Source organism: Protopterus annectens, chromosome 13.part0, assembly GCF_019279795.1.
Source record: "Protopterus annectens isolate FY-2018-M chromosome 13.part0, PAN1.0, whole genome shotgun sequence".
Lineage (NCBI taxonomy): Eukaryota > Metazoa > Chordata > Ceratodontiformes > Protopteridae > Protopterus > Protopterus annectens.
The window spans coordinates 734166212-734187634 of record NC_056747.1 but is presented as its reverse complement, the minus strand read 5'-3'; the positions used below and the strand labels follow the sequence as shown (position 1 = coordinate 734187634).

The following is a 21423-nucleotide window of genomic DNA, read 5'->3' as shown; positions in this document are numbered from 1 at the left end:
ACAGGTTTGAATATGGAATGTAACTGGAGATATTTAACTTAATTGAATGATTAGCTTATTAATTAAATTAGTATTTAAGGTGCATTTTCCTTTTGTTGTTGTTTTTATGGTTTGTGTATACTCCTCTGAAGGCTTTGCCAAGGTACAAAAGGATTAATAAAACTTCTTTGGTCAATCGCTTTTTGTTGTTTTTTATATTTTATTCATTTTTGGTGGTTTGATAGCATTTAAAAAAGACATATTGAAGCTCTCTCAGTGGGACAGACCACCCAGGAAGTAGATAAGTAAGCCCCAAAAGTCTCTGAGGGAGAGCAGATCAGCAGACCAATCCCTATCATTTTCTCATTAGGAGACAAGGGGAATCTTAGAGAACCATTCCCTTCCTAAAAGTCAGAGGACTCCTAATGGGAATCCAGATACCTCCTTTATAAGCCTGCTTCCTATACTCCCTCCAAGGTGCAGGGCTCTGGGGATGGCTCATGAATGGAAGGACAACTGTCCTGGTGAGTCTACTTGAGACTTATGGAAGCTGACTATCCCTGTTGGGCAGGACGATGAAGAAGGAAATAAAGAATCCAAATGATATAGGGGCAGAACCAAGTGAGAGTGTGAGACTTCCTCCCTAGATCTAGACAGAGCTCTTTCAGAGGCCTCAAAAGCCAAAGCTGAAACTGGTTCCAAGGAAGAGCCTCTAGGATATGAAGAATCTGAAAGAGAAACCTCTCAGAATCTGATTCAACTTGGCACTGAACAGACACCAGCACCAAACTATCCAGAGCCGAAGCATTCAAGGGAAGGGATGGCTTTGAAAGCCATGGAGTTGACCTGGACTCCCAGACACTGACTCTGGCTTCTCAGCTCCAAGACCCCTTGAGATCCAATATCATCGGAGTTGAGTAAGGGATATGGTTGGAGCCGAAGCAGACCTGGCTATTGGCTCTAACTAGGACATTCTGCAGGAAACACTCTGCTCCCTGACCACTAGATCTGAAGGTGGACTGAAGAAGGAGAAAGAAGAAGGTGGATCACTGGGGCTGGGCCTGGCACACAAGGAGTAGGAGGTGCAGGGAGATCCCCCAGCTGGAGCTTGGTCCTCAGAAACTTCCACATCATCCTGTCGATGTTGGCTTCAGACAGGATTCTTAATGACTGATTGGACCTGAAAGATGATGCCACCAGTGGGGGACTATAGGACTGATAACTTGATCTCTCATGCAATATCATAGAATGGATCTGTGGCCTGGTTAGCTCTGGGGAAAACCATGGGTGAGGAGTAGAGGATCAGATCTAAAAAGGTTCTGAAACAGAGATCAGATGTGATAACCTTGGAGTTTTAGCAGATGGACTCAAAGGTTTGGGATATCGTTTCAAACCCTTTTCCTTTGCCTTTCCCATGTTTTTTTGTCTTTCTTTTTTCTTTTGACAGCTTAGGCTTGCCCCAGAGTTCTTATCAGAAGAGGAAGCAAAGGCCATACAGAAGTGCTGGATTCTCATAAGAGGCAAGGAGAAGGCCCTTTAAGACTACTTTATTGCGACAATCAGAGAGGCCTCCAGCCCCAAAGGAAGCACAAGAAGAGCATCCCCATCTAAATGCGCCACTCCCAAACAATGTACACTGAAGTCTTGTCACTCAAGATGGGGGGAAAAAGGCGCTAATACACACTTGCAACAACAACCTTAGCAAGAAAATAGTAAGACTCTAATGGTTGCTGACGGCTAAAACACCACCAAAAAATTCTAGAACAAGAGAAATGCTGTATAGGCAATGTGTTTTTTGTTTTGTTTTTTAATTGTAGGAGGAAGGAAGCAAAAGGTGGGTAGGTACACCCGCGACACTTTAACTAAAAAGCCATAAAAATAGAAAAGGATTTATATGAATACTATTCAGAAAATATCACAAAGGTAAAATACAAGTCCAAAAGGTTGGAGAGAAAATAAGTACTTATCTGACAACTGAGCCCAGAGATCATGTTTGAGTCTAAACAGGGAGGGATTATGAGTAGATGGGAGGAGCCAGAGTGGACAGAAAAAAACGACATATCACACAACAACATCCTTAGATCACTCTTGACAATATAAACAGAACAGGGGAAAGAGCAGTATTGTTTTCATTGGAAGTGGAGAAAACGTTCAATAGGGTTGAATGGGAATATCTGTTCCAAATACTGGGGAAGGGAGAAATACCAGATTAGATCAAAAAGATGTTGGTAAGGATTTACAAGGGAAATACAGAGGAGAATATCAGAGCCATTAAGAATATAAACAGGAACAAGACAATTTTGCCCCTTGTTCCCCTCTCTGTTTGCATTATATTTGAAACCACTGGTGGCAAAAATAAGGCACATAGACATAGAAAAATACAGGTAGACTCAGTTAGAGTTAAAATTAGCATAATATGTGAATAATATCTTCATAATTCTTACTAATCCAGAAAATGACCTGAACCAGGTTTTACACATTCTGGTATGGTTTGGAAGGACTGCAGGATATAAAATAAATAAGGAAAAAATGAAGGCATTGGGGTGAAATCTTGGAAAATAAATAGTGGTTAGACAAGGAAATAAGGCATCTGGGCGTACATATATATATATATATATATATATATATATATATATATATATATATATATATATATAAATACACACACTTATACACACACACAGTGTGTGTGTGTGTGTGTGTGTGTGTGTGTGTGTGTGTGTGTGTGTGTGTGTGTGTGTGTGTATATATATATATATATATATATATATATATATATATATATATATATATGTATATATATATATATATATATATATATATGTTCATAGGATGATACTAGGCTATTGGCCAGAGGCCCTTATAATGCTAGCCAAGAATTTCACCCATGTTCCCATAAAGTCAGCCCCTGTTTTTCCTGTCCAGCAGGGATACAGGTGGAATCCCAGGGGCATATTTTCTGTTTCCAATCCAGTCGTCCAGGTTCCCCTTAAAGAGGGCAAGTGAGGTAGATATAGATATAGTTATAGTTATACATATATATTTTCAGTACATAAAAGAGAATCATATGATCATCCAAGTGTACAACATATGGGAAGGTGATGGAAAAGATTAGAAAAAAATAGCTAGCTGAAACTTGCTGAATTTAGGTCTAGAACAGACAGTAGGGGTTCTGCATTGGCACATAGTCCCTTATCTACTGTATATGGGGCAAGCTTTCTGCAAACCTTTAGGGAAGAAAGAGGTGGTAAAAATCCATAACTGGATGACAGACTTTATATGGGGAAAGGAAATCCCAGTATTGCCTGGAATATATTAATCCAACCAAAAGAACAGGAAAGGTCTGCGGTTACCATATCCAGAAGGATACTTATATGAAGTAGGGATTTCTTACATGGCGAGAACCATGGAGACAGATGGGGGAAAATGGGAATGATTTTTAGAAAAGAGTGAATGGATGACGCAAAATGGTATACTAGAAGAATTGAGGGGGGGGGAGGACAAATATACCCTCCAGTGTTGGACACAGTGGGGAAACTGATAAAAAATTTCAAAAGAACGTGAGAAAATGGAAACAGGACTTAGTATCAATAGGAAAGTAATTTAGGAACTCAGAAGAGATAGCAGGATCTAGTTGGAAAGCAATAAAAACAAAATTAAAATATTGGGATAAAGTAATGATAGGGGATAGACTTAAGACATGGGAGGAAGAGTATGGTCTATATAACAGTACAGTTTCATTATTAATCACTTTTGGAGGAAGAAAGAAAAACAATGGTATAAGTGAAAGATAAAACCTAGGTAAAAGACAGACCAAGAATTGTTACACTGACAGTGGAATGGATAAGAAGAAGATACAAGGACAAGGGACTATTGTCAGACATATATAAAGGTATGAGAAAGCAAAATGATAGGCTGGTGAAAGAAATCTTGGAATCATGGAGTAGAACTCTAGGAACTAAAAAAACAGAAAGACTAGCGGTTAAAATGTGGGGAACAATCAGACAGGTAAAAAAACTCAGAAAATTTAGGATCTTCACATGGAAGTGTCTACAGAAATATTTTTACACAGCAGAAAAATGTAGTAAATTATATCAAACAGTATCAAGTGATTATTAGTGGCATGGGATTCGACAAGTAGTGGATTGGAAACAAAAGTTATTTACTTAACATAATGATAGATCCATGTTGTTTGAGTTTCATTTGGTTCAACACATGTGTTGCTGGATCCAACCAGATCTGACCTCAGCATAGACTCTGAAGCTTTGTTCAGTTCCAGGGCTCTGACTCCTTCCATGATCATAATTCCCTGTACTCCACCCTAATACCTTGGATCAAGTTTGCCCCCATATACTACAACTACCCTACAGCTATGTACATATTATAATAGCAAAACAAAAAAAAATAAAGAAAATGATGGAAGACAACAATCAGAGCAGGACTGTACAGAGACAAGGAATTGAGTAGTAACCACCCAGTCACCCCAAAACCATATCCATCAATTTGGGAAAGAGGAAGTACAAGCAGCTTGAACCAAATGAAAACTGGAAAACATGGATCTATCGTTATGGTAAGTGCAGAACTTTCATATCCTGTGTAGTCTATTTTCATCTGATTCAACACATGTGACAGATTCCCAAGCTGTCTATCTGGGTGGTATCAAGGAAGGATATTCCTGAGGATAGTGGAGGCAAAAGAAGAATGTAATCTGCATTGTACATTCAGTTTATAATGAGACACAAAAGGTATGAATTGTGGACCAAGTCATTGCAGCACAAATACCATCAATGGAAGGTCTGCTGGAGAATGCCACTGAAGTAGAAATTGCTCTTGTGGAATAAGCCTTATGTTTAGATAGTAGAGGCAACTGTTTTTTTTTTGTTACAGACAAATGAAATGCAGTCTAACAGACATCTAGAAAGGGTAACCTTAGTGCAGCATTTCACAATTTCTGCTTTGAAAAGGCAAATAGATCACTTTTCTGAATTGATTTGCACTATACAGACAAAACTTGAGTTGACAATGAATATCCAATGAATATAACATGTATTCACCTTTCTTAGAGTATCTGGGAAAAAATACTGGTAGATGTATGAACTGATTTAAGTTTGATTCAGATGCCACCTTGGGAAGGAAAGATGCATTAGCTCTAATGGAGACCTTTTCCTTGAGGAAAAACTAAACAGGGAGGTTTACAAGTGCTTGTAATTCTAAAATTCATCTAGCTGACATAACTGCGACCAGAAAAACAGTTTTCCATGTTAGAAACTTTGGGTCTGCCGTGGCTGCAGGTTCAAAGGGTGATTCCATTAGAAAAGTAGCATAATGGTAATATTCCATGGAGGAAATGGATCCCTGATGGGAAGGCATAAAAGAAAGTATCCTTTCAAAAAGGCTTTAGAGATCTTAAGGAAAGCACCTGAAGAATCATTATGGCCTTATAGAAGTTGGAAAGAGCAGCCTTTTGAACTTTAATGGTGGAATAACTGGAACCTTTGTCAAAGAGTTCAAACAAAAAAAAATCTAAGATGGACGAAAAGGGGCTGAGAAAGGGTCCAGTCCTTTGGAGGCTGCCCAAATGGAAAATCTCTTCCATTTTCTGAGGTATACCTTTTTTGTTGCTGGTTTTTGAGAAGTGGATATTATCTTGTCTACTATGGTGGGAACCTGTCTTTGGCATCTCTGGCTATGGTCAAAACTAGAGAAAGCATGCGATTAGCTTCATGGACGTCTGGTTCAGAGGAGGCTGTTCAAATGGTTGAGAGAGAAGATCTGGATAATGATCCAACATCCATGAGGGATGTACTAGAAAAGGGCACAGGAAATGGAACCATGTTTGTTGGGGTCAGAAGGAAGCATTGAGAATAACCCTGGCCTTGCACCGTCTGGCTTTCTGGATGAATTTGTTTATTAGATGAAAGGGAGGAAAAGCATAAAGGAGACCTGGGGACCAACTGTGGACCAGAGTAACCCTCGGTGATTGACCCTGTGGAGGGATCAGGGAGAAGTAACTGCTGCATTTAATGTTGAAGGGAGAGGCAAAGAGATCACAGGAAGATTGGCCCCAGTGATGGAAGATCAATGTTGTTACTGCTGGGTTGCAGGAACAGTTGTGAAATGTCAAGATTATCCTGCTCAACTTGTCTGCTAATACACTGGATGAATCTGGGATGTGCATTGCTGTCAGAAAGTAGTGTGAAGACATCACCCATTGCCAGACCCTCATGGCCTCTTCACGAAGCAGATACGAATGAGTTCCTCCCTGTTTGTTTATATAACATACCACTGTCATATTGTCTGTGTGTATGTATATCACACTCTTGGAGAGCAGATCCTGAAAGGCCTGCAATGCTAGAAGAACCACCTTCATCTCCAAGATGTTGGTGTGTAGATTGGCCTTGGCCTCTATAGGTGACCATGTAACTTGGACCATCCTTCCTTCAAAATGACCCCTCACCCTGGACGGTTGCATCCATGGTTACTACTGCTACCAGTGTGTCTATTTGAAATGGGGGACCTATTATCACAGAGGATGACATTATCCACCAGGCAATGTGCTGTTTACAGATCCAAGTGAGCTGAATTTCTGCATGTAATGAGTGTATGTTCTGAGACCACTGTACTACTAGGGTTCATTGGTGTACTCTCATGTGGTACCTGGCTAGGAGAACTGTCTGTATTGTAGACATCATTAGGTCTAACAGCAGTAGGATCAGCTTTTCAGGGGAGTGAAGGATGATAAAGCAACTGCCTCACTACAAGTTGCAATGAAGAAACCCTGCTGTGGGGAAGACTGTCTATCTTTAAGTCGGTATCAAGGTGGCATCCAATGATCTCTATTTGTTGTGTTGGTCTACGGGGGCATTTGTGAAAATTCACTGTTGTCCCCAATTTCTGTAACCATTGGAGTACAAGGTCTGGATGTAAAAGTAGATGCTTGAAGGCAGCAGTTAGGAGCCAGTCATCGAGACAGGGGTAAACCTGGTTCCCTAGCAGATGCAAGTGGTTTGTCACCACTGCTATGAACTTGGTGAACACCCTGGGGGCTGTGGCGACACTGAAAGGCAGGGCTCTGAATTTGTGGTGACTGACTCCCAGCCAGAAATGGAGAAATCTCCAGGAGTGCTTCTCTAGCTTCACATGATAGTAAGCAACCTGGAGATCTGCTGAGCAGATCCAACTGTCCCTCCTCAGCAGAGGCAATACGGACTGAAGAGTGACAATCCAGAATTTAATCTGTTTCATGAACTGATTCAGATGGCAGATTAAGGGTCTAAGACATGTGCCCCCCCCCTAACTGCCTCCAGAGTGCAACAGTCATGCAACTGTTCAGGAGCGCTGGTAGCACTTCTCTGAGAAAGGACCATGGAAGCCCTAATTGAGCAGTCTGCCTCTGCACCTAGGACAATGTACATTACAGTTACCTCAACCTCTGCCATGAGGAGGCCTACCTCCAAAAGAGTCTTGCCAACAGCTCTGAGACTTTGGAGCCACATTTTCTTTCCCATCCTTTGGTTCCTAGAAAAGGATCTTTGAGGAGGTGAGATTCAGATTCCAACAGTGGAAAGAGTCTTGCCATCCTTCTGACTCCTGGTAAATGTGTCTTTCACTCTGGATTCAAAAAGTGTAGATCCATAAGGGAGCACTGAAAAGGATGGTCTGAAGCTTTCCACAAAATCACAAAGATGTATTCAGTCATGACAGTGAATAGTGATGCTAGTGCCTGCTGCCCTGACCATGCCATGTGCCACATTGAAAAGCAGACTCATGGCGACATTGGAGGTCAACTGCAATGTAAATAACCGGGAGTCTACTCTCTTCTGGACATCCGCAGATAATATACCAGAAAGGGATCTGAAAATTTCTTTAGTCAAATCCCTCTGGAATTTGGTCACATGAGCCAAATAATTCAGTGATCTGAGAGCAAACGTCACTGAAGCACAAATCTATTTCCCGAACCTGACCATCACCCTGGACTCCCTGTTAGGGGGATGAGCAGAGAACTTCCTTTTGATAATTCCTTTTTTGTGGCTGCTGCTACCATCATAGCATGTACTGGAGAAACTTTGTTTGCTAATGTGCATTCCAAAAAGATCACAGTGTTCAAGTACAATTCTAATCTCTCTCATTTCCATCTGTGCCATGGAGCACATCAAGCGCTCTCCAGCACTTGTTGTTTCTGTAGCAGTTATGGTTTTAAGGGGAAGGGCTGCTAGCCCAGTGCCCATCCCACCTGAGCAGGGGACCACACATTTGCACACACTCACACTTAGGGCCAATTTAGAGTGCCTAATCCACCTTCTGCATGTCTTTGGAATGTGGGAGGAAACCGAAGCACCCAGAGGAAACCCACACGAATACATGGAGAACATGCAGACTCCACATAGAAGGCATCCCAAACAAGAATCAAACCAGAGAACCTCTTGCTGTTAGGCAACAATGTTAACCGCTGTACGACTGCATCGCCAGAAGTCTAATAATGAAGGAATACAGTAGAAATAAGACTTCTTGCAACCTAGAAGAAATACCACTAACCCTAGCCTTTTTAATGATTTCTATCATGCTTTTGAATTAATCAGTCACTCACTTCTTTTAAATAAACTATCACAATATGGACTTGGCAAAACAATGGCAAAGTGATTTTCTTAAGCAGAATACATTCACAGTCATCCTTGGCAATCTTTCATAAAAAAATGTTACTTTCTAAGCAAGGGGTCTCAGCGGGATTTGTCATGGCACCTTCACTGTTTCCTATCTTTATAAAAACACAATCAACAGATCTTCCTAAAACAGACTGTATCTTCTATGCCAACAGCATTATCATCTTATCTCAATCTCCACACTCGGTAGGCTCCAGAACAATCTGCAGAACAACTTTAACCTTATTTGGAATTAGTTGCATGACCACGATCTAATAATTAACAGTAAACAGTCATCATATGTGTTTTTGGTCCAAACATAAAATTTTAACAACCAGACTCTGTAAATAAAAAATCCTCCTCGTACCTAGTTAACTAACAGAAACACTTGGGTTTACTTCTGGGCCAGCAACTCACCTTCCCTTCCTAAAATAAACTGTTCCTTTTATGCCAACAATATTATCATTTTAAACTCAATTCCCTCACTCAGTAAGCTTCAGAAGAAACTGTAGCACAACTTTAACCTTCTTTGGAACTGGTTGCAGAACCAGGATTTAATAGCTAGTAGTAAAATATTATTTCATGTGCTTTTGGGTCCATATCAAATGGTCTAACAAACAGACAATGGAAAAAAAAATCAACTGGGTAACACCATACTTTCAGTTAAGTAGTTGGGTTAACCTCGGACGGTTGTGGTGGTGCAGTGGTTAGTGTTGCTGCCTCACAGCAAAAGGTTCTCCAGTTCAATCCTCAGTTGGGGTGCCTTCTGTGTGGTGTCTGAATGTCCTCCCTGTGGTTGTGTGGGTTTTCTCCGGGTGCTCCGGTTTCCTCCAACATCCCAAAAACATGCTGTAGGTGGACTGGATACTCTAAATTGGCCCTAGGCATGAGTGCATGCATGTGTGTGCCTTCCATGAAAGGTTGGGCGCCGGGCTGGCAACTCGACACCGTAAAACTCCACTGCCAATTATGAATGGACAGGTGATCCATTGTGCTTAGGCCATGGTTATAATTTGGCTCCTAGAAAACAACAAAGTGTAAAGACTTCTCATCTTCTCTTTGTCGATAATTTACAACTGTATAGCTCATCAGATGAGGAACTGAAACCACAACAGCAAATTGTCAAAACTTTTTCAGATGATATAAGAATGTCATTTGTTTTTTATAAATGTGCAAAAGCAACCTTTAAAGCAGGAAAACTAATGCACCAAGAAAAAAAGAAGTTATGTACTCACTATAACATTCCATGTGAGTTGTTCATCTCGCCTTCATTCTTACTGATGTGTTCGGACTCGGCCAACTACAAAGCTCGAGGTCTCCAACCAGCTTGAGGCCAACTTGATGCACCTGTGTTACCTCAGATCTTGTTTGCTGCCCCAGTATACCATATACCATTATTCCCTTCTTAAGATAAGGAAACAATGGAAAAAGACAATCAGACCATGACAAATCATAATTCTTGGTGCTTGAGAAAGCCTGGAGCGGGTAGGCGGATGGGATGCAAGAATGAAGGCGAGATAAACAACTCACATGGAACGTTATGGTGAGTACATAACTTCTTTATGTGAAGTTGTTCTATCTCGCTGTTCATTCTTACTGATGGGTAGTGTTCCAAGCACCATCTTTCTGGGGTGGCTCAAGGGAGTATATTCCTCAGGAAAGTGGAACCAAAAGAAGCCCTGTCCCTGGAGGCCCTATCTACTTTATAATGAGTGACAAAGGTATAAGGCCTTGACCAAGTGGCTGCTGCACAAATCCTATCTATTGGTAACCTAGCAGCAAAGACTGAAGAAGTGGAAACAGCTCTAGTTGAATGGGCCTTAATTTTGTGTTGTAGTGGAGCATTCACTGATGAATAAGTAAAGGAGATGCAATCAGATAGCCATTTTGACAGAGTGGCTTTTGCCACAGGTCCACCTTTTTTGGACTCTGAAAAAGAAACAAAGAGCTGTTCAGATTTTCTAAATTCTTTGGTTCTATCCAGGTAGAATCAAAGTTGCCTGTGAACATCAAGTTTGTGCAGCATATACTACAACTTATTGCTATGATTGTGGAAAAAAGTGGTAATTCTATAATTTGGTTAAGATTAGCTTCAGAACAAACTTTAGGCAAGAATGATGGATTCGCTCGTAGTGAAACTCTATCAGAATGAAAAATCAAATAAGGGGGTTTAATAGACAAGGCTTGCAATTCTGAAATTCTCTGGCAGATGTGATAGCTACTAAGAAAATGGTTTTCCAAGATAAGTACTTCAATTCACATGAAGAAGCTGGTTCAAATCTTGGAAGAATGATGTGTGAATGCATAAAATTCAAATTATAAGGTATATAAGGAGATTTAACGGGTGGTCTCAGGTGTGTGGTCCTGTTAAGAAAGGCTTTGGATAGTTTATGTGACATTACATTAGATCACTCACTGCCAAGGTGAAAATTAGAGACTGCCGTAAGCTGACTGTGAATGGTGGCTGCTACAGCTCCTTTGTTGAAAACCATAGTCAAAAATTCCAGGACAGAGGAAACTGGGGCTAGGTAAGGGTCGATATTATTCTGAGAAGCCCATATAGAAAATCTCTTCCATTTGCTGAGGTACAGTTTTCTAGTAGATTATTTATGAGAAGATATTAAAATCTGTTGTGTTTCAGTTGAGAGGTTATGGAACCTGGCTGTATTGGAAATTGGAGCAGCCAAGCTGTCAATTTCAGGGACTGAAGAGAGGGATGAAGAGCCCCCGATGAATGAATCAGGAGGTCTGGAACTAGGTCCAGAATCCAAGGTTCTTCCAATAGATGAGGTCGAAGGAAGAGGAACCAAATCTGGCGAGGCCAGAAAAGGGCTACTAGAATGATGGTCCTTCCCAAGACTTTGGCTTTCTGTAATACTTTGGGTATCAGAGGGATTGGTAGGAAGGCATAAAGAAGACCCGAGGGCCAATTGTGTACAAGGGCGTCCCTTGGGACATCTCCCAGAGAGGGGATTAGGGCAAAGTGGCTGCTGCATTTTGTATTCATGGGGGATGCAAAGAGATTGCAGCAAGGCTGGCCCCATTTGTGGAATATCCTTTCTGCTATCTCTTCCTTGAGGGACCACTCGTGAGGTAACAAAATTTCCCTGCTCACTTTGTCTGATATCACATTGGATTTCCCCGGGATGTGCATTGCTAGCAGAAAGCATTGGGTGGAGGTAACCCACGGCCATAATCTTGGGGCCTCTCGACATAGGGGGTAAGACCTGGTTCCTCCTTGTTTGTTTATGTACCAGACTACAGACATGTTGTCTGTCTGAATCACAATTGTTCCCAGAGGAAGACAGTCCTGAAAGTACTGCAATGCCAAGAATGAAGTCATACTGACGAAAACGCAGCATTTGGTGGATTTAGAAGAGCGTTCATGTTACATTTTGTACGGCTCTATCCTTTGAGCACTTTATTTTGTGGATTTTGGTGTCAATAAATTCCTCCGTTTACTACCAGCGAGCCTGAGCACTTTTTTCGGAATTATTGGTTGGTCAGCAAGTGCTAGCATCTGTTGACTGCAATGCCAAGAATACCACTCTCATTTCCAGGACATTGATGTGCAGATGAGTCTCTAGTTCGTTCCATGTGCTTTGGGCTGCTCTCCCCTGATAATATCCTCCCCCCACCTGATCAGGGAAGTGTCCGTAGTCACAGTGGCCGTCGGAGTGGGTAGGGTAAAGGGACGACTTATCGTTACTTGATGAGATGTCAAGCACCACCGAAGATCCTTTTTGTAGGAGTTTATTAGAGCAATCAGATGTGACATTGGAAGTTCTTGATAGGAACAGGAGCCACTGTAGAATCTGCATATTCATACGCCCCAAGGGAATTGCTATGATTGCAGCCGCCATCATCCCCAACAATTTGAGCACCTCTGAGGCTGGCAGCTTGTCTCTTGATAGAAGTTTTAGAATCTGTTTTCGAAGTACAGAAACCCTTTCTGAAGGAAGTTTTAGTGTGGTGGTGGCGGTGTCCAAATCTGCTCCTATAAAAACAATATGTTGCGATGGCGACAAGGCAGATTTTTCTGAGTTTATGGTAATCCCCCATTAGCTACAAAGGCTCACAGTGATGTCCCTGGCTTGTATAAGCTGATGCCTGGTGGTGGCAGTGAGGAACCAGTAGTCTAGCTACAGAAACACCTGGAATCCCAAATGCATCAGGTGAGCTGTGACCATTGCCATGCATTTGGTAAACATCTGGGGGCTGTAGTGACACCAAAAGTCAGGGCTCGAAACTGGTAGTGACTGGCTCCCACCTGAAAGCACAGATGATCCCTGGATGGTCTGGCCATTTTTATATGGTAGTACGCATTCTAGAGATCTATAGAGCACATCCAAATGTCTTTTTCTAGAAATGGAAGTATCGACTGTAGCATGACCATCCGGAACTTCTCCTTTTTGACAGATCTGTTTAGTCTGCTGAGATCCAATGTAGGTCTCCAGTCCCCTGTTTTCTTTGGAACTAAAAAGACCCTTGAGTAAGTTCAGGATCCTGTCTGGTCTGCAGTGACCGGTTGGATGACTGTTTTTTTTCTAACAACCTTTGAATCTCTATGGTTCCCTGTAACTGGGTGGAATGCCAGGGATTTTTGTTATTACAGGTGGTGGGGTGGTGAAGGGAATAAAGTATCCTCTGGATATGATACTTTGTACCCAGCTGTCTTTTGTGATTTTTAGCCAGGAGCCTGGGTACAAAGATAAGTGTCCCCAGACTGCCTCCAGAGTTGGACAGGCAGGTCTCCTTTCAGGAGCACTGGTAGAGCTTCCCAAAGAACTGATCTGTGTTGTCCTGATTCTGCGGACCTCCTCTGCCGCGTGGGTGGTATCTTCCATTATTGCCACCTCCTCTGCCCCCAGAGGGGGGTTCACCATGTGTGTTTTGAAAGGCTTCTTAGGTTTTTTGGAACCACATCTTTACCCCTCTCTGACCTTTAGGGTAAGGTCTAGTAGGGGTGGAAAAACGGACTCCGATGGCAGAGTCTTTCCTTCCTGCTCACAAATGGTAAGAGTTCACTTTGGGTCAGAAAAGAGATGAGCCATCAAAAGGGATGTTAACAAAGGATGACAAAGGGCTCCACAAAGGAACATAAGCGCATCCAGGAAAGTCTCCCAAGAGCAATTTCTGTACCCGTTGCCCTACTCATTCCATCAGCTGCATACGAGGTAAGACGCATGGAAGAGTTTACCACAGAATTAAGAGTAGCAAGCTGGGAAGCAACCTTCTCTGACACTCCCTCAGCTACTGAACCCTGTAGAGTATCTCCAAGCTCTTTTAGGAGATCCCTTTGCAATCTCGTAAAATGTATAAGGTAGTTCAGTGATCGCATGGCAAAAGTCACTAAACTAAACATGCACTTTCCGTATCTATCCATGATCCTACAATCCCTATTAGAAAGATGGACAGATGAAGTTTCTGACAACTCTTTCTTGGTGGCTGCTGCCACCACCATGGCATCAACAGGTACTCCCTTAGTGAGAAATGCCTTTTCTTGGGGGGGTTATAAATTTATTAGGCCTCCTAGGGACAGGCTCCATGGTGTCCAGAGACTCCCACACCTTTCGTGAGACCAGCTCCATATGCTCATCAAAGGGTGGAGACACCCAAGAGGTGGATGACTGAGATCCAAAAGCCTTCAGGAGAACTGACTCATCATCAGTAGGGTGGATGGTCTGCCAGCCACCCCTCTGTTTAAGGATTTCCAAGATATCTGCAAAGGAGATATCCTCTGAGGGGGACTGTAGGGACCCTTCTGATTCATCTAAGTCGGTGTCTGAGGTGATGGATTCCTGTGGGGAGTCCAGATGCTTCCTCTTGCATAGTCTCTTCTTGGGAACCTCATCAGTGGGAGCTTCTGGTGAGGTCTCGGAAGAGCAGGGTCCACCAAGTGGGGCTTCCTGACGCTCCAGGTCTCTACGCTTTAGTGGGATCTGTGAAGCAGAAGAAGACAGAGGCACTTTAGGGGAGGAGGTCACTGATCCTGAAGTTGTGGATGTCCTAGGTGACATTACTCTCCTCATAGCATCGAAGGCACCTCTGCTCCGGTGCAAAGAAACCCCCAGATCCGAAGAAACAGAGGATTCTCTCGTCACCGGAACAGTGGGCTCTGATCCCGAGGTAGGCACCAAACTCATCTGTACCGAAGCCCCGAGAGGCATAGTCGGAACTGAAAAATCGGTTCAACTATCCTCCCCAGACCCAACCGGCGAGTGTAGGCTCCTAGACTCCTCAACAGGCACTGAGGAAGTCCGAGTAGCTGGCACCACAATCATCAGTTCCAATTCCTCCAGCTCCAAAGACCTGGGCTGGATCGGAGGAGGAACAGAAGTAGAAGGAGGTACTCATGTCAGTTTTGAAGCCCCTTGGGTCAGACCTGATAACAATTTAGCCAGTGCATGTGTCTGTAACAACTTCTGCACCACTCGATCCACATCCAAATCTGAAAGAGTTCTTGAGGACCAAGAAGACGGAATAGATGAAGCCACTGATTGAAGTATCGATGATTTTAACACTGCAGAGACCGGTACCAAGACTAGAGAATGGCTCTGAAAGGTAACAACGCCCGGCTCAGAGGTCTGTGGAGCCGACGTCAAAGATTTTCCAAGTGGCTTCGATGCAGACTGCCACGGCTCAGAGGATGCCGATTTTGATGATTTGTCATGTTTTCAAGATTTGTCATGTCCACCTTTATCGAAGGTTTCTAGAAAGGAGGATTTTAGTAATCCTCTGTCAATCAACTTTCTCTTCCTCTCGTGCAAAACACGGGCACTGAAGGAATGGCAAATTGAGTTTTCCTGTAAATGTAACTCGCCTAAACAATAACCACAATTTACATGACGATCGGTCAAAGACATCTTTTGCCCGCATTTAGGGCATTTCTTAAACCCTGATTTGGGGTGTTTCTCCTTATCCTGATCAGCCATCCTAAATAAAAGACCTTGAGAATACAGTATATGCACAAACACCAAAGCAGTTAAATGTCCCAGAAAAGCAAAAATAAAGGACTAAATAACACCTTAACAGACCCTAACAATGACTGTTTAACAAATCTAAAGAAGTAACCAACAAGGCTCCAAAGGGAAACCTAACCCTCTAATTTAAACGGGCTCTATGAATTAACTAATTAAACACACACACTCAAATGAAACCTAACTAATTTAGTCTGCTATCTAAATATTCAGAAGCACTATACACTACTATATCAATTTTTCAAAGGGAAAGGGAGATAACAAAGGCCTAAAATATAAACAGCCACAAGAGCTAGACAAATAACCTACTACTAAGATATTACAACAGAGTTCTAAAAATACCTAAAGTATTTTACAAAGAGTTGAAATAAAAGGGATAGCAATCCCCACTCTAAGAACTATACAATATTGTAGAAAATATAATAAAGAAACTTTCACTGGCCAGAGCTGTGAAGGATCCTCCGATCTGTTGCAGCGGCAGGCAAGATCTGAGGTAACACAGGGTGCATCATGGGATAGGGAGTTGGCCTCAAGCTGGTTGGAGACCTCGAGCTTTGTAGTTGGCCGAGTCGGAGCCGAGGATCGGCTCTGAAACCATCAGTAAGAATGAATGGCGAGATAGAACAACTTCATATCATCAGTTTGGGACAAGAATGGGATATAAAAGAACTTGAACAAGGACTGTATAAATATTTGGGAATTGATGAAGGATCAGCAATAAAACATGAACAAATGAGAATAAAACTCAGGAAGGAATACTTTAGAAGATTTAAATTAATTCTGAAAACAGCGTTGACATCTAGGAACAAATGCAAGCAATAAACCAATTTGCTCTTCCTGTCCTAACTTACAGTTTTTAGAGTGACTGACTGGCCTCAAAACATGTTGGATAGATTACATAGAAAAACAACAAAGATGCTTCATGCTCACCAAATGATTTATAAAGATGAGTGCATACCAAGATTATATATTCCCTGTTCCGAATCCTTGAAATTGATTACATGTATAGATCTGCAATCGTGGGATTCCACACATATCTGCTGACCTCAAGACCCAAATGTAGTGAAAGTTTTGAATCATAAGGAAAATAAATCTAAAATGACTTCCCTGCTTAGTCTAGCAGAAGCATATTGGCATCAAGCAGGAATGGAAATCAAACCACAAGTAGATAAAAATTAGGCAGCAACTGAATGTGCCAAAAAACAAAAGAAAGAATATAAGGTGAAAGACCAGATGAGAAAGCAGGAAATGTGGAAAATGCAGAAATATAGTTACAAGTATAGAAAACTTCTGGAAGAACCTTATGTTGATCAAGAACAAACGCAGGAATGGTTAAGGAGAGGCAAATTCAAACCAAGAGATGAAAGGTTAATACTGGTGGCACAAGATAGTGGGCTATGTACACATTGGTTTACAAAGTCCATTGAACATGTGGGAGAAACAGACAAATGTAGGTTTTGTAAAACAGAATTGGAAACAGTTGTATACCTCATTGCTGGTTGTGACACACTAATGGCTGAAGGACTGTATACTGACAGGCATAATAATGTGGCAAGACTGTTGCGCTGCTGATTGTGCAAACATTATAGAATTGAAGTGGCTGAAAAACACTGGAAACATAAGCCACAGCATCACAGAAAATTATGAAGTTTACATCACATGGGATCATCCATTACCGACAGTTCAAAAGTTAGATGCTAGAAAAACGGATATAGTGGTCCATGAAAAGAAGACAAAAGTAGCATTGATCACTGAAATTGCCAAACCCAGTGACTACAGTGTCTTGCATACAAAGAGACAAAAAGTCATCAGGATTTTCAGGCAGAAATGAGAGCAGCGTGGAAGAAAGATACCCAGACAGTTCCAACAGTAGTAGGAGCAGCGGGTCTTATAAAGAATCTACAATCATATTTATTTATGTTACCAATACATGTAACTTCGTAAGAATTGCAGACAGAGTCATTACTGGGCACATTGCAGGTGCTGTGAAGAGCACTTCTGGCTGACATCCAAGATTGAAACAATACTAATTTCATGAACTTTAATCGTACTTTGACTTAGGAATGGGGTCCATTCCTATAATAGTATTAGAAACCCAAAATATCTGGAGAAATTAAAATGGAGGCTGGCATCTCCAGGCAGCAAAGATCCACATGACAGACACAATTTCCTCCCACATATCAAGTAATGCGACACTACAATGCCTCCTTTCTACAAAGTTCTGAGAGAAAAATCTTCAGGAAAGTTGTAATTGCATCCTGGAGCTCACTTCCTCAGGACACAGGGACCTTTAAAGAATACCATTTATCTAGGTATGAACAACTGAACCATCTGAAATTTGACTCCAAATGTACCTGCTTCCCTAACAACTGACAGTCTGTTAGGCAGTATCATGGAAGCATCAGTAGACAAACTGCAATACAATTCATAATGACAATCCTGTTAAATGAGGAAACTCCATTATCTGTAGATCACGGAGTTTATTTTAGCTCTATATTTGTTTATAAATAGTCTGTACTACTGCAATTATTTTATATCTTGCAAATACTTACACAGTATATACTTCGATTTTACAAATTATCTGCATAACATAAATCTGTATTACTCACTGAAAAATGCCTTAATTCATGGCTACAAAAGGTTCCTTGGGTCAGCTCAGCTACTCAATTAACAAAGTTAGATATATTTTGAAGCTAAAGATGTAATGACACAGCCCTTACTAAGGTAGTTAATGGCTTTCTGATAGCCCCTAGTCAGCAGAAGCAGTGTTATTCAGTTTTCATCACCCCATTTTCCCTCACTGGCAGGTGACATTTTCAGCCAAGAATCCCGACTATGTATTTGGTGTGGCTTATTCTTCATGGTCATCAGATGGTTTGCCTCTTACATCATTGAACATATGCAGGTAGTTCTTTTAGAGTGAAGTCTTCTTTGAGATTCCCTCTTTGGGTTCACTCATAAGCCTGTTGTTGACTGTCCATAAGCTTCCACTACCAGAAGTAATTCGTAATTGGGATTTGTTTATTCTTTCAGTTATATGCTGATGACACCAAGGTTCAACTGTCCTTTCTACAGTACCATATTTCAATTACAGAATCCATTGTGGCAGTCTGGATGCCATTCTTACCTAGATGAGAAAGACATCAAGACAAGACTGGGATGCTAATTTTTTTGTGTTAACTTATGGCTCTCCAGTGCCAGTGACCTTGTAGGTGCCACAGTGGGAAAGGGTGGCATTTGCGTTTCAAATTCAGAACTGGGAGATAATCTGTGGTGATCAACTGTCACTAACTGGCCATGTATCAGCTATAGTTTAATCTTACCATTTCATGAGCATCACTAGAATTAAGCACCTTATTCCAATGAGAATCTTACTAAGAATTTTCATGCTTTTATCTCTTAGTAATTCAGCTTTCTCTCCCTAAGGCTGAGTAAGGTCCTGCAGCAGGTGCATAATTCCATAGCATAACTGCTGTCTGGTTAATTCAGAAACTGTCTGATTACTCCTTCGCTGTGGAACATACAATGGCTGCTGGTAGTAAGGTCAATTAAAATGTCCTAGTACTAATATACTTCGCCCTGCAAGACATGGGTCCTGTATATCTGAATGATTTATTGGTCATCTATGAGCTGTATCACTGACCTACTCGTCTGGTTTGTGACTACTAATGATTGCTAAATTCCACATGAAAGGCTCTGGGAAGCATTTCTTTTCTATACCTACATCATGCTAAATTAGGGACATGCCCATAGTCTTGTGTTTTAACAGGTTCTTTAAGATGCATTTATTTCACCTAGTTTTCATCTTTATCTGCAGAAATTTTAATGATTGTGTGTTTTTGTAATTTCAGGATTTTTACTGCCTTTCTGCCCATCCTCTGCTGACAATCATCTCCCAGACACCCAAATGGTCCATTCATTCTCATTTAGCTGCTTGGAGTGAGGGTCAGCTGTCTGGGGTGACAGTGTAATACTGCAGATGGTGGCCATTAAATCCCTCTCTCTCAATGCTGGGTCCAAGGTTGCTGTCCCGACTCCAGACTATGAGGCTAGCATCACACCTCTGTGGAGATGTGTCTGTCTTAAGAACCCTCCTTATAAGGAGAATGCAGTGGAAAACCTGAGGCTAAGTTCCTCCTCATGGTAGCCCATCACATCCTCTGCTATCCATATATTCTTGCTGCCTGGTATGTAGCCTGCCACACTCCCCAGTAACACCAGTGACATGACAGCTAGAGATCTCCCCCCACAGACAGTTGAGTAGGCCATATCCTTGCACTCTTCCTCCTCCCTTTATCAGCTCTTTCAGTGCCATGGCCATTAATTAAACCTTGGTTGTCTGGTGCCAGTCAGGGCTTCATCTCTATATGTCATACAGCCATCATAATTTCAGAATTTTGTAGTGGTATTTACTTCTGTTTACAATTATACCATGTTTAGGTTTCAGCTATATAACAAAATATGATTTGACTGTAGTAACACATCAGTTGTCCCATGCCGCATGCTTAAATGCTGGAGTCAGTTTACAAACCTGTATTTCAAAAATATTTACACAGGACATTGCTCAGTGTTGCACAAAGTGACCATTGCTCACATTTACACTTGTTTTCAGTCAAGTACAGGTGTCTTTTGGGTAACACTTTCATTTAACTAACCATGGGAAATTTTGAATGCTAAAGTAGGCACTTTGACAGGCATACTTAATGGGAGAGTAAAGATGTCTGTAGAATTGGGGGGGGGGGGTTCTGCTTATCAGTTGTGCTTTCAGATGATCCAAAAAAAACCAAAAAACTCTATTTTAGTCAAAGTCACTCAAAAAAAATTTTTTTTCATTATCCTCTATCAATAAGTGTTCTATGATACATCTGATAATCCAGCAATGAAACAACTTTACAAAATTCATACCATGTGCCATTGGATGTTACGACTGTGGTAACCTTGCTCTTCTCCCAACAAGGAGGAATACATATTTTCCAGGCAACTGCTCCTATTAAAAAGCATCAAGGTGGCCTGCAGGGAAAATCCCACTAGCAAAACCTACTTTATTAACCTCAGATTGCTATTACTCACCTGTAAGGCATGCAGTAAAGAAATCACCACAGGAAACATGCTTGATGGTTACACCAGACTGGCCTTCCAGGAACCGGGATACAAACTGAGGCTGTGCCTGCTCCACTGAACCTGGAAGAGACAGGTCTCCAGTGCCAACTGGTGGGGCCTGAGATTGAAAAATAATAAAAGGCATATCATTTTTTTTTTATTTTCAAACAATACACATGTACATTTCTCAGAAGAGGTGTTTCACTTATTTCTGTATGCTACAATAAATCCATTGCAATATGCTCCTACAACTTCAGCAAAATTGAACAACCATCATCACTGACACTGCGCATTCTTCCTTCCCCATTTGGTAGTTCTTACTGCTTGCCACTACTGCACTCACTCTTTTCCTATTCTTGCCTTTCCAAATGGCATATCATCTTTCAAAAAAGAAGACACAATTCCCTAATGCTATGCAAAACATCAGCTGCGTTTTCAGTTAGAAACAGCTCTTGTCTGGTACAAGTTCCTAAGTTAAAAACAAAAGCAGTAAGAGAAAAAGCATTTTTGAGTAGCACTAACCCCCAGTACACAGTAAAACCAATGCACCCGAATTTCTGGCATAAAATTACAGCTTTTAGGGTTAAAAAAGTCTTCACTCCCCATCTGAATCATCATCAATTTTTTCCACAAGCTAAGATCATCAGTAACATAGACCTCAGTGCTAAAGACCAGACTGCAATAGTGTAACTGGGATTATGCCTCCACAGACCAACAACTGAAGC

General features: G+C 41.5%; 1 protein-coding gene across 1 annotated transcript in view; it reads right to left on the bottom strand.

Annotated features, from left to right (window-relative positions):
* NEK8 (NIMA related kinase 8) overlaps nt 1–21423 on the bottom strand; it is an 806012-nt gene that overhangs the window by 416912 nt on the left and 367677 nt on the right. Inside the window, exon 8 of the mRNA XM_044054419.1 lies at nt 20669–20816. Coding sequence (XP_043910354.1) covers nt 20669–20816 — 148 coding nt within the window. The remainder of the gene's footprint in view (nt 1–20668; nt 20817–21423) is intronic.